This window comes from Chiloscyllium punctatum, chromosome 19 (genome assembly GCF_047496795.1).
Source record: "Chiloscyllium punctatum isolate Juve2018m chromosome 19, sChiPun1.3, whole genome shotgun sequence".
Lineage (NCBI taxonomy): Eukaryota > Metazoa > Chordata > Chondrichthyes > Orectolobiformes > Hemiscylliidae > Chiloscyllium > Chiloscyllium punctatum.
This window is the reverse complement of record NC_092757.1, coordinates 69017778-69031488: the sequence shown is the minus strand read 5'-3', so window position 1 is coordinate 69031488 and position 13711 is coordinate 69017778. Positions and strand designations below refer to the sequence as shown.

At 39.0% G+C, this 13711-nt stretch overlaps 1 protein-coding gene across 2 annotated transcripts in view; it reads left to right on the top strand.

Moving 5' to 3' along the window:
* The window catches only part of usp32 (ubiquitin specific peptidase 32), a 187691-nt gene that overhangs the window by 123068 nt on the left and 50912 nt on the right, over positions 1-13711 (top strand). For both annotated transcript variants that reach the window (XM_072589621.1, XM_072589620.1), the window contains exons 6-10: positions 1717-1848; positions 5298-5405; positions 7060-7175; positions 9153-9215; positions 10897-10980. In XM_072589621.1, the coding sequence (XP_072445722.1) occupies positions 1717-1848; positions 5298-5405; positions 7060-7175; positions 9153-9215; positions 10897-10980 (503 nt within the window). The remainder of the gene's footprint in view (positions 1-1716; positions 1849-5297; positions 5406-7059; positions 7176-9152; positions 9216-10896; positions 10981-13711) is intronic.

Genomic DNA, 13711 nt, shown 5'->3' with positions numbered 1-13711 from the left:
TGGAATCTGCCATGGAAATCGGCAATTCTATCTTAAGTCACAAGACAACTGTTCTTAAAGAAATTTCTTCCAAAGAAAGTAAACTTATTACTCTTTACCTTGTATCACGTTTGTTTCCATTTCCATTCCAACCCTCTGAGTGCACACACCTGCTGTATCGATCTTTCATTTGATGATAGCCTTAACTATTAAATTTGATGGATATTAATATAGATTAGTGGTAAAGTACTTAATTCAGCATCATTGCATGGGAATGGAAATTTGCATTGGGATTGGGCTGGAAATATGCCACCTTTCAAATTTCTGCCTCATTTCATCAAATCAATTTATAAATCTCTTCAGTCAGGTTTCAGCAATTGATACAGCATCAAAAAATGCCACTATTGAAGCTCCACAACGTTCTTTGTGACTTAACCATGACATATATACCCCTTCTCATCCTACTTAGCCTGTCCATAGTCTTTGACATAGCCATAAGAACATCTCTCCAAACCTTTTGTTACATGGATTTTATGCTACACATATGTCTGCATCTTCAGCACTGAGACCACAATCTCGATTTCAAGGGATTTGTCATTACCCCTGTCCTCTACCTCCATTTCTGTGTTTCCACATGGTGACATTATCCATAGTGATTAAGTCCACTTTTGGATGATACCAATTTCTACATCTTCACCAATCTCAACCATTCCAATGCCCCCATGTTGCCAGACTGTGTGCCTGACATCCAGTTTTTCAGTTATACGTTGGAAAAGATTGAAGTGACATCTCAGCCCCAGTTGTGAACTTTATTTCTGCCACAGATTTTATCTGACTTCAGCCTGAACCAGATTATTTGTAACCTTAACATCTCATTCAAATTTGAGTTAATTTCTGAACCTATATCCTTTTTATCACAAAGGCCACCTTGTCCACCTTTAATAACCTTCCAGTCTTCCCTACCCTCATGGGTCTATCGCTGAAACCCTCACCATTCCTTTACCACTTCTTCAGTCAATTAATTCTAGTATCATTCGGTACACCTATTCCACCTTGCCTATCCCATACGTTTGTGCTAACCCATAATTATTCTGGCTGGACCTACTTTGCTTTAAGATTGGCTTGAGCATCACTATCCATTTTCGTCATGTTACCTTCCAGTTCTGCAATGCCTTGAACATTGTTTATGTTTAAATCGAACTGTGGCTTTGTTGCTTGCTATCTCTATAATCTCCATTTCTACAATCATCCACAATTTTTTCTTTCTCTGCCTTTGATTTTTTGTGCCCTATCAGTGCTTGCTGTGCTTTTTAGATGCTTTAATTGCTCACTTTGGAGTTGCCTGTTTCCTTAATGTTAGGACTTTGATTAAAGTCCATCTTTTGGTCAGTCTGCTAGATATCTATTTGAGTCAGTGTCCTTTTTCCTTTTGTCTCTGAAGTGTGCTTTCTAGTGACTTAAGCTGGGTTTAGGATGAGAAAAGTACAAGGGCATGTTTTAGGCATGTTGCTAAGTATTTGTGATTTCTAAGTTAAGAATTTTGTTTAAATTCAGTTAATAAAATTTAAAAAGCCATAATTCAGTCCTAAAGATTCAACAAATTAAAAATTGTTTTTGAAATTTTAGGGATATGTTTGGTCTTGTAACCAGTGGCTCTCATCAGTTACTTCAAATTGTTTTCTGAACCCTTGGCTTCTTGTACCTGTGATCTAATGATGTATTTATTTCTGTTCACAGTGGAAGAATCTGATATAATTGATCTTGAGAAACGCTACTGGCTGCTAAAGGCTCAGTCGAGGACTGGACGTTTTGATTTGGAAACATTTGTTCCTTTGGTTTCTCCACCTATCCATCCATCTTTAACTGAAGGTAATGAAAACTTTACTGGGGATAACGTCTACTAAAAGCGTTTTAGTGAGAGAAAATGTGAGCTGAGAATGAGCTGTTCAACTGGAACCCACTCAAGGTCAAACTGGGATGACAAATGCATTGTGTGGAATGTTGTGAGCAATTTTAGGTTGGCGATCCTTAAGCTTGCTTGCAAAATCAATAGTCGTTTACAGAAAATATTCCATAATAAATGTAATTGGTTAATTAGGTGGAAATAGAGTCATTCAAGTACTTGATTTTGGGATAAGCGGTCAGGGAGGGAGGTAAAGGCCAGTTGTACAGTGGAGGAGAGGTAAAAACAAGATGATGCAAGAGTTAATGATTCTGAACAAGGGCAAATTGCTTCAGTGATGATGATGGATGGATCTCGTTTGAATATGAAAATGTCCATGCAAATACATGAATTAGGAGCGGAAGTAAGTAATTTGATTGTTTGGGCCTGCACTGCCATTCAGTAAAATTATGGCTGAAATATTTGTTTCAAATCTGTTCATCTGTCTCATCTGTTCCTGCTAACATTTGATTTCCTTATTTAACAAAAATCTTATCTACAAAAAAAAATCTCATCTACCTCTGCCTTAGAAATATTCAGTCATCCCAACTCCGGAGGCAGTGGTCCAAAATGGCACAACCATTACAGGAATAAAAAAAATCACCTTGTCTGTCATAAAAAGATGATCCCAAATTTCAAGTTGAGTGTATGAAGCAAATACCGTAGGTAAATGGCACCAAAGATGTCACATCACTACTGTGGATCTTTTCACCATGCATAAATGCTGATTACTCATTATTTAATACAGTGGAGAGCCGTGTGCAGGTGCCATGCCCCACAATATTCAGAACTGCAGTGTATGTACTGACCACAGACAGTCATTTGTTTGTCCAGTCAACAGTCTTTGAGTGTTTTCAGGCGATGAAAAAAAACAGCTGGATGGGATGCTTCTGAATTGCAAAACCCAGTAAATAACTTACTCCCTGCCCCCTCTTTGTAGACAGCCTGTCTTGGGTCACCTTGTAAATCAGACAGCCTGACTGGATGGCAAACAGGAAACAAAACACTGAGTTTCAGCTCATATCTCCCCCTCTCCTTAATCAGCCAACTTGACCATTCTAGTGATTCAGTTGATCATTTGTGTTTGTAATGCCCTGTGGAGTAGTATGACTTGATTACGAGCACATTCTTCCCATCAGGGCCATGACAGTGTACAGAGAAACTTCTCACACTGAAGAGGGACCAATGCTAAGGCTACTATCAATCACTTTTTTTTTATATACCCAAATTTTTCTCGCAGCTTCAGTTCCATCACTTCACAGATGCATAGGACTGCAAACCTGTGTTTCTGCTTGTGTGGTCAGTACACCACCTAGTGGTGATCACAGTAAATGTAGTTAAGTCTAAAGCAGTGTCTCCTTGTTCTGTACTGTGCATGAGAGGAAATATTTCCATGTTCAGTTGTCAAGATTGTTCAGGATCTTGATTGAAGTATATAAGTTTTCCCAGACTCTTCAAAACTTCGGTGAAATTAAGCCCAGTCTTCCCTTGGAAGATAACCTGCTCATTTTGGGTATCAATCTGGTAAACCTCCCCTTATCATGCATTTGTATTCTTCCTTAAATAAGGAGACCAAAATTACATGTGCAGTTCTAGATGTGATCTCATAAGTACTCTGCATAACTAACTGAAATACAACATCCTTTTACATTCCGTTCCCCTTGTAATAGAGGATAGCATTCCATCAGTTGCCTTAATTGCTTCCTGTACCTGCATGCTAACTTTAACTCATGCATTAACATATCTAGATGACTCTGCACTTCCAAATTCTGTAATTATTCTCCATTTTGCTTAACACTTTTTTTTTGTTTTGTTTTGTTTTGATATCCTTCCTGCAAAAGTGAACACTGTTTTGCATTTACCCACAATATTTTCAGTCTGCATTATCCTTGTATACACTTCACGGCATACTTTCCAACCAGTAGTTCTGTCACATGCAAATTTAGTTGCTATTCCTTCGCTCCTTTCAACTAAGTCATTAATATAAATTGTAAAAGCTAAACCCTACAGAATTGGGACTCTTGTATATTCTGTTTTCTGCCAACCAGCCATGCTTCTATCCTTGCTAGTATGTTGCAGTTTATAGCCTTTCCACAATAACCTATGTGACATCATGTCAAATATGGTCTGGAAATCCAAGTGCAGTGTATCTAAATGCCCCTTTCTTTTAGTCCATGGTGTATGTTACTCCTTCAAAAATATTCAAAAATATCCAATTAATTGGTTAAATGTGATTTCTTTCTTTTCTGTCCAGCTATAACCGCCTAAAATTCTAACATTACAAATATTAACTGGTTTTTTGATTTCTGCCTCCCTCTTCTTGAAGAGAGGAGTTATTTGCTACTTTGTATTCTGATGAAACCTTTCCAGAATCTAAGGTGTTTTGGAAAATTAACACCACGCATCTAGCTTGTTAGCCACCTCCTCTTAATACTCTTGATTAAGTTCAACTGTACCTGGGAACTTGCTAGCCAGTGGCACCACCAAATTGGTGGGTACTATTTCTCTGGTGTTTGCAGTGTCATAGAATCCCAACAGTGCCATATAGTGGCCATTTGGTTCGCCAAGTCTGCATCAACCCTCTGAACAGCGTCCCACTGAGGCACACCCCATCTACTAACTCTGCATTTCCCATGGCTAATTCATTTAGCCTACACATCCTTGGACACAACAGGGCAATTTAGCCTCGCCAATCCATTAACTTGCACATCTTTGTGGGAGAAAACTGGAGCATCCGGTAGTAACCCAAGCAGACAAGGGAGAACGTGTCAATTCTATATAGACAGCACCCAAAGCTGGAATCGATCCTGGGTCAATGGCACTGAGAATCAACAGTGCTAACCATTGTGCCATCCCAAGTTCTTCTCTTCCTTCCACCTCCTGATGTATTGAGTTTTTTTGTATCCTGTATGCGAAGGCAGAAACAAAATATTTGTTAATTTTATATACCATTTCCTTTTCATCTTGTGTGCTGTGTTTTTAAATTTGTGCGATTTACAGTACTTTGTATTATCTCTTAGTCAATAGAAGAGGGAAATTGTTTTGGGGGGGGCGAACAATCTTCACATTGACTGAAACAATTCTTAATTCTACATAGTCATGTGGGACAAGCTTCAGCTCACTGGTTTTGTTATTGGAGGAGGAAATGGGAGGAACTCGCACAGATGGGTGGAGGGGGAAGTTTTATTTGTTCGTACTAGATTGGAATTTTTGTGAGTATACTATGGGAAGTCAGAAGATACAAGCATATAATTTATATGTCCCTAATGGTATACCTCATATGTACATCTCACTGTACAGGAACTAATATATACAAGATATTATTGTATTCAATATTCTCATACTGTATTGTCAATTTATATGGGTATCCCTCCAGGTCTATTCAGTGCTTTTGATGAAAATCGTGACAATCACATAGATTTCAAAGAAATTTCTTGTGGACTTTCTGCTTGCTGTAGAGGACCTCTTGCTGAACGGCAGAAATGTAAGTTCTGGCAGATTTGGCAGTTGTGCCATGGATCAAACGATATCTCATTTGTTTTGTAACAGTGACCACTATTTTTGGAAACATGCAGAACATAATATGTGAAAATGAAGTTTTTTTTTGAGTTAATCTATTTTAACTTCTTGAAACTTGAAAAATGACTTTTAAAGATGAATTTGAAAACTGTTGATAGTTTAGATGAGTGATCACTTTGGCATCATATTCTTTTCTTATTAGATTTAATTTCAGCCATATTATTTAAACTATGGATTGTAGAAGTTGGACTGAGACAATCTTGTTTTTTTTTTCGGTAACATATAGCCAAAAGACAGTTTATTTTTGTTCCTTCAATCTTTGGATTTGAGCCGGGTTCCAGAGATGGAAAGTAAATGTCTACTTGCTGCACTTTTTGGTCCTTAACCAGATATATTGGAGATATGTATAAAAATTATTCATCTATTGTGGTTACAGTGATGGTTTTATGGTCTGGAACAAGAATAATAGATCTAAAACATTTACTGCTTAGCCAAGACAGAGGACTAAAAGAAGGTGTTGTATAGTATCTCTTTAGCTTAGACTATGTCAGAGTAAGGCTGAAATTGAGGTATTGCAAGGCAAATAATCTATTTACTATAATGCAATGATCTTTGGAATAAAACTGAAAAAGATAGAAGTAACAGAACAGATTAGTAATTTCTCTCAAGGGAAAACTTAATGCTAAAGCACTGGAGAGTGTTGTCAAACGGAGACCTTGGAGTGCACATTCAAAGTTCCTTGAAAGTGGAGTCAGAGGTAGACAGGATAGTGAAGAAGGCATTTGGAACGCTTGTCTTTATTGGTCAGTGGATTGAATATAAGAGTTGGGAGGTCATGTTGCAGCTGTACAGGACATTGGTTAGGCCACTTTTGGAATACTGCTTTCAATTTTGGTCTTCCAACTATTGGAAGGATGTTGTGAAATTTGAAAGGGTGAAAGGGTTCAGAAAAGATTTACAAGGATGATTCCGGGTTTGGAGGGTTTGAGTTATAGGTAAAGGCTGAATAGGCTGTGCGGCTATTTTCATTGGAGCATCGGAGGCTGAGGGGGGTGACTTGATAGAGGTTTATAAAATAATGAGGGGCATGGATAGGGTGAATAGCCAAGGTCTGTTCCCCAGGGTGAGCAAGTCCAAAACTAGAGGGTATAGGGTTAAGGTGAAGAAGAAAGATATAAAATAGACCCGAGTGGCAACTTTTTCATGCAGAGGGTAGTGCGTGTGCAACAAGCTGCCAGAAGAAGTGGTGGAAGCTGGTACAATTTTAGTATTTAAAAGGCATCTGAATGGATCTATGAATAGGAGGGGTTTAGAGGGATATAGGCCAAACACTGGCAGTGGGACTAGAGTATTTTTAGGATGATTGGTTGACATGGATGAGTTAGACCAAAGAGTCTGTTTCCATGTTGTACAGCTGTTTGACTCTGACAGTTTGAGCTTCTATTCTGATGAAGGGTACACTCTGACAATTGTCAAAACCAATCTTTTTCTCCTATTTGCTGTTGACTTGGATTATTTCCATGAGTATTGGTCGGTATCAAAGCTTATCATTTGAAAGGTTGACTTTATATGTACATATGTTTTTTATTTTTAAAAATCAAAAGTTTTTGTTTCAATAGTTTGTTTCAAGGTATTTGACACTGATCAAGATGGAGCTTTGTCTCGTGCTGAGTTAGAAGAAATGGTCGTTGCACTTTTGGAAGTCTGGAAAGATAACCGCACTGATAGTATCCCTGTAAGTAATGGAATCAATTCTTAAGTAAATAAAATTTGAATTCTTATGAAGTGAATTCTAAATTCCTAGAATTTAGAACATTACATTGAATATTTAGGTTTGGGGTGGGGGGAAAGAGGGAGGGGGGGGTTTAGTTTAGACACACAATTTACCATGTGTCGACACTGGCTTGGTAGGATGAAGGGCCCATTCCTGTGCTGCGCTGTTTTTTTTTAAGAGCATTGATGAGAATTTCAACAGCAGATAAACCAAAGCAAGGATAGATTTGAGAACAGTTGTGGAGGTGGAAATAGACAGTCTTGGTCATGGCATGAATGTGAGATCAGATGTTTGCCTTTGGATTAGTATGATATCAAAGCCACAAACATTCTGGTTCAACTCAAGATAGCTGGCCTAGGGAGGGAGGGAGGAAATGAACTTTATGGAGGAGACTGAAGCCTGTCAGGCAGCTTCAAATGGCTGTCCCAAATCTACATTACTTATAACAAAACTAGTAGAGTGCTACGCAGTAGACAGCCAGTTCACTTTACAGACTACCTCTGGGCAAGTTCCATGTGTGTGGATGCATTGGAGAATAACCTCAATCGAGCTCCACGCTATTCTCGCAATACAATATAACACTTCGCAGTAGAGCAAAGAGCCAATGGGGAACTTCAAACTAGTATCTACAAGAAAACAACACATACAGACCAAATACTGAATTACAGAAGCAATCATGCCAACATCCACAAACAAAGCTACATTAGAACATTATTTCAATGAGCCGCCACACACTGCAGCACAGAGGAACTATAAAATACAGAGCAAAATCACCTATACTGCACATTCAAAAAGAACCGGTAGCCAATGAACACAGTCTTTCGATTTCTTAGCAACAAACTCAAATAAACAGACAAAACATGTCCAGAAAGCCTAGCCACTCTCCCCTACATCAAAGACATCTCTGAAATGCTAGACTTACTCCAACCTCTTGGCATCATGGTAGTCCACAAACCCACTAACACACTAAAACAGCAGCTAATGAACTTGAAAGACCCTATACAGACAACAAGCAAACTAATGTCATTTACAAAAGACCCTGCAAGAACTGTAACAAACACTACATTGGACAAACTAGCCACAAGGATACATGAACATCAATTAGCCACAAAATGACATGACCCACTCTCACTAATATCCTTACAGATGAGAAAGGACACCACTTCGACTGGGACAACACATCCATCCTAGGACATACCAGAGACACGTGTGATAATTCTTAGAAGCATGACATTCCAACCAGAACTCTATCTTAAACAAACCCATTGACTTGGATCCCATTTCGGACCCCCTGAGAAAAAGAACAGGAAATGACATCACCAATCCAAGGAAACTGAAACACAAATAAAAAGCGGGCCATACCACCAATGCTTCATCCAGAAACTCACTGATGTTACCTAGAATGGTGACGAAATGTCTGAAAAATGAAGTTTCCAGCTCAGCGAGTAAACTTACATCCAGAACTTCAACCTGAGCTATAAATCTTCTTAAAACTCATTATCCCAACACAGTTATCACCAATACTTCCCTTAAACCCCACCTCAATGCATGCATGCAAACTGTAGATGTCAGTCAAGCTGTGTGACAATTTAGATACATTGAATGTGAAGTCCGATATGTATAGAAACTGGCATTACTTTTGGGCAACCTATCTTTTAACTCCCCAGTAATGCCTGATGCATGTGGCATTATATGAACCCTGGCAGAAAAATAGAGAAGGAAGAAAAGAGCACTTCCAAAGAAAACAACAGAAGGATTAAATATAAAAATACTCAAAGCTTTTCATGATTTTCAATTGTTTTCTTTGCTTTTCCATCAGCACTTCTATGTATTTGTGCGCAGAATATCCAGAGCATCCTTGGTGTCCATTTTAAAATTTTGTGTCCACTTGAAGACATCTAGCTCAGCTGACTTGACATTGTTTCACCTTTTCCTTAGGAACTGCAAATGGGGATAGCTGATATCGTCAATCATATTTTGAAGAAGCATGATACCACTAAAGTAAGACTTTCTGTGCTGTGCATTTAAATTGATATGTATTTTGGACTTGTTGATTGCATTTGGAATTTAAAACTAACTATATTTAACTATAGCTGTTTGAATTATGAAATAGAAGTTTGGATTTAGCTCTTTTAAACTGAGATACTAAACCTGCATAATCTGGGAAGTGGATTTTGAACAAATTCAAGGCATTTGTATTAAGTGATGACACTTTGATTCTTCAATTAATTGACTAAGGAAATGTATATACTTTATAGTCAAAGCAAAAACAAGTAATCATACATTGGCTTGTTGCAAATTTGATGGACCCAGCTGCTGCAACTTGACGACAATGCTGTGGTGTGATTTTGTTTCACAGACATTCTAGCTAAACTGTTAGTTTTCAGAATAAGTGATATGGTATCAGCTGGATCAAATACTTAGCTTTCCAAATGATTTCCTAGATATTTCAACTGATAAATTTTAGTTAAATAAATCTGTTTTGTTTAGTGCACTTCAATCTATTGCTAATCAGCATGGATAGTAATACAAAAAGAGGAAGGTCTTGTGTTGGGTTCAGGAGATCTGAAAGGGATCATAAATTGTTTTAAAAACTCGATGCAATCATTTAATTTTGAAAAAGACTTTTCTGAACTAAAACATGTTCTCTGCCAATTAAATGATGCCATGTTTGCTATGTTTCTGGATAGCTTCAACAGCAATCACCAAGATTAGACACCATCTATCTAAAATCCCCCACCCTTGCATTGTATGGACGTTACAGTAATTAAACACAAAATAATGTTAGACAGTATGTCACCCCAGCACAGGGTGGTAACTGAGAGGGATATCAAAACCCAGGTCTGCAAGTGCACTAATGGTCTCCCACCATCTATCTCGTACAATAACAAATGGTTTTTGACAAGGGGCATAGCAACTTTCATCGTTAAGATTAGATTTCCTGCAGTGTGGAAACAGGTCCTTCGGCAAAACGAGTCCACACCGACCCGCCGAAGAGTAACCCACTCCCCTCTGACTAATACACCTAACACTATGGGCAATTTAGCATGGCCAATTCACCTGACCTGCACATCTTTGGACTGTGGGAGGAAACCAGAGCACCCAGAGGAAACCAATGCAGACACGGGGAGAATGTGCAAATTCCACACAGCCCAAGGCTGGAATCGAACCTGGGACCCTCGTGCTGTGAGGCAACATTGCTAACCACTGAGCTACCGTGCCGCCCCCACTTAGCTGATTTTCTCCATCTTGAAAAGTGCAGTTGTCTGAATTTATTTTATTTTCCTGAGAATCTTGCAGGCAAGAGGTTTATAGTTATGAAGTCAAACTGTTCATTACCTAAACAGGTTGAAAATACATATATTGCAGGTTTTGAACATTGAGAAGGATTGACAGGTAATAGTAAGTCATTGTTTTATTTCTCAGTGATATGCTGCTGAGAAGTATAAGTTTATGATTATTGAATTAGAAATCTGAAGTAATTTGAAGGATGTCTGTTTGCAACTGGTTTGAAAAGATAATGCGAAGAAACACATTCATACAAATTTGATGGCACAAATTACTTGTTCTGATTTACTCTTTAAAAACTGAACATATATATGTTGCCTGCTCAGCTGTGTTTTTGGTATCTAATTTTGCATTCTGTGGCAACTGAGTTTTTGTTTTTCTTGCTCAATGACAGATGGGACATTTAACACTAGAAGATTATCAGATATGGAGTGTACAAAGTGCTCTGGCCAGTGAGTTTCTTAATCTCTTATTTCAGGTTAGTACATATATGTTTACTGTTAAACAATCTCATTGTTTTATTTTTCTTTTAGGTTTTTTTGAGTTATTTATTCCATTTGTCCTTATGGTCTTAAGTATTCGGTACATTGTGGCATTGAAGTAAATACATGGTTAGGCTCAGTTATGAAGTATTTAAATTCTGCTTCCACACTGTCCTCTCTTCCTCTCCTTTCAGACCACTGAATTCCTAACTTTATTGCTTATTGCAGCAAAGCAATATGGTCAACCTGATATTGTGGGGTGAGACATTTAACCTGGCGTCATCATGCTGGAGTAGGAAGTTTACACAGTTTCTATTTGTATTTGCTATCCACAGACTCTTCGTAGAACATGTCAATGCTTAGGTGAGGATGGGGGCTGCCATTTAGTAGTGGAGAGTAGGATTGTGTGTGAAGATTGCTGCAGGTGAGACACTGGAGGACAGTTTACACTGGTGTGTGTGTGTGTAATGTTGTTCCCACCACTCCAACCTCTGATAAGACAGTACCTTCAAGAAGAGAGGATGTACTCTGGTTAGGGAATTTCAGAGTCCCGACATCGAGTGCTTTGGCAGCACCGCTATCTACAAAGCAGCTTCAGTCAGGATATAGTCGCTCGACTAGAATGTACTAGCTGGTCGTATAAACATAGAGAGGGTAAAAAATGTACTTGACCATGATCTTTCTGCAGCAGTTGCATCTGTCCATCATAGTATAGGTAGAAGTGACCATCATGTTGTCCTTACAGAGATGAATTACCGTCTTGATAGATGACACTAAATAGGATAGGCTTTGAACAGAGCTTGCAACTGAAAACTGAGCATCTGTGAGGCACTGTGCGTCATCACTAGCAGAATTGTTTTAACTAACATTTGAAATGTCCTGGCCAGATACTCTACCATCACATCATTAGTGGAATAACCCAGGTTCAGTGAAGTGTGCAGGAGGTAGTGCCAGGAGCAACACCCAAGCATACCTAAAAATGGGGTGTCAAGCTAGTAATACTACAACACAACCTGTGTGTCAAACAAGACAAGCAGCAAGTGATAGACGTGGTTCTGGGATTCCATCACTAACTGATCAGATCTAAGCTCTGCAGTCCTGCCACATTTTGTGGATAATGGTGGTGCACAATTAAACAACTCACTGGAGGTTCTTCAAATATCCCCATCCTCAATATGTGGGGAACCAGTACATCCGTACTAAAGGTAAATGGAAACATTTTCAACAATCTCAAGCACAATTGACAAGTGGATGATCCACTTTGACTGGATGACCACCTCTGAACATCGCAAATGCCAATATACAGTCAATTTGATTCCCTCAATATGATATTGAAGCAATGCTGAGGGCACTGGTTACTGTAAAGATTATGAGCCCTGCCAATATTCCTGTAATAGAATTGGAGACGTGCTCCAGATTTGCAACAACAATGGCATCTGCCCTCCAATTTGGAAAATTGTCTAAGTAGATTCTACACAAAAAGGTGAACAAATCCAAACCATTTAATTGACATCCATCAAAGTGATGGAAGGGGTCATCATTGCTGTCAAGCAGCAATTGTTCAGCAATAACCTGTCCACTGACACCGTTTGAGTTCTGCCAGGGCTGCTCAACTTCTGACTCATTACAGCATTAGTTCAAATATGGGCAAAAGTGCTGAACTCCAGAGGGAAGAAGATCGAGACATCAAAGCCATGTTTGACTGAATATGGCATTAAGGATCTTTGGCAAACCTGGATTCTGACAATTAGCAGGAAGACTCTTCCCGCAGGGAGATGATTGGGGTTATTGGAAGTCAGTCATACAGTCAAATGTGGGGATGTTGGCTGACAATTCCACAGTGTGCATCATTTAACCATTCCTCCAATATTGAAGTAACCTGTGTTCATATGCATGATTTGGAGATACCTGATGAAGGAGCGTCGCTCCGAAAGCTAGTGTGCTTCCAATTAAACCTGTTGGACTATAACCTGGTGTTGTGTGATTTTTAACTGTGTTCATATGCAATGTGACCAGAGAACACCCAGGCTTGACCTGATCTGGTAAATAATATTTGGACTACACAAGTACCAGACAACAGCCATCTTCAACAAAAGGGGATCAAGTTATCATCCCATGACATCCAATATTCTTACCATTGCTGACTTTCTCCAATATCAACATCCTGTCGTTGCTATTTGACTGGAAACTGAACTGGAACTGCAATATAAAGATCATAGGCTGGGAATTCAGCAGCAAGTAAATCATTATTGAACGAAGGGTGGCACAGTGGCTCAATGATAACCATTGTTGCCTTACAGCGCCAGGGAATTGGGTTCATTCCGGCCTCGGGTGACTGTCTGTGTGGAGTTTACATATTTTCTTTGTATCTGTGTGGTTTCCTCTAGGTGAATAGGTTTCCACCCACAGTCCAGAGATGTGCGGATTAGATGGATTGGCCATACTAAATTACCCATAATGTCCAGGAATATGCAGGCTAAGTGAATCAGCCATGGAAATGTAAAGTTGCAGGGATAGGGTGGGGGAGTGGGTCTGGGTGGAATGCTCTTCAAAGAGTTGGTGTGAACTCGATGGGCTGAAAAGCGTGCTTCCACACTGTAGGGATTCTGCGATTCTATGATTATCTGACTTCTCACCGTCTACATGGCACAAGATAGCATGCTCCATTTGGCTGGGTGGATGCAGATCAACAATGTTCAAGCTTGACACTAACATGAATAACAGCCA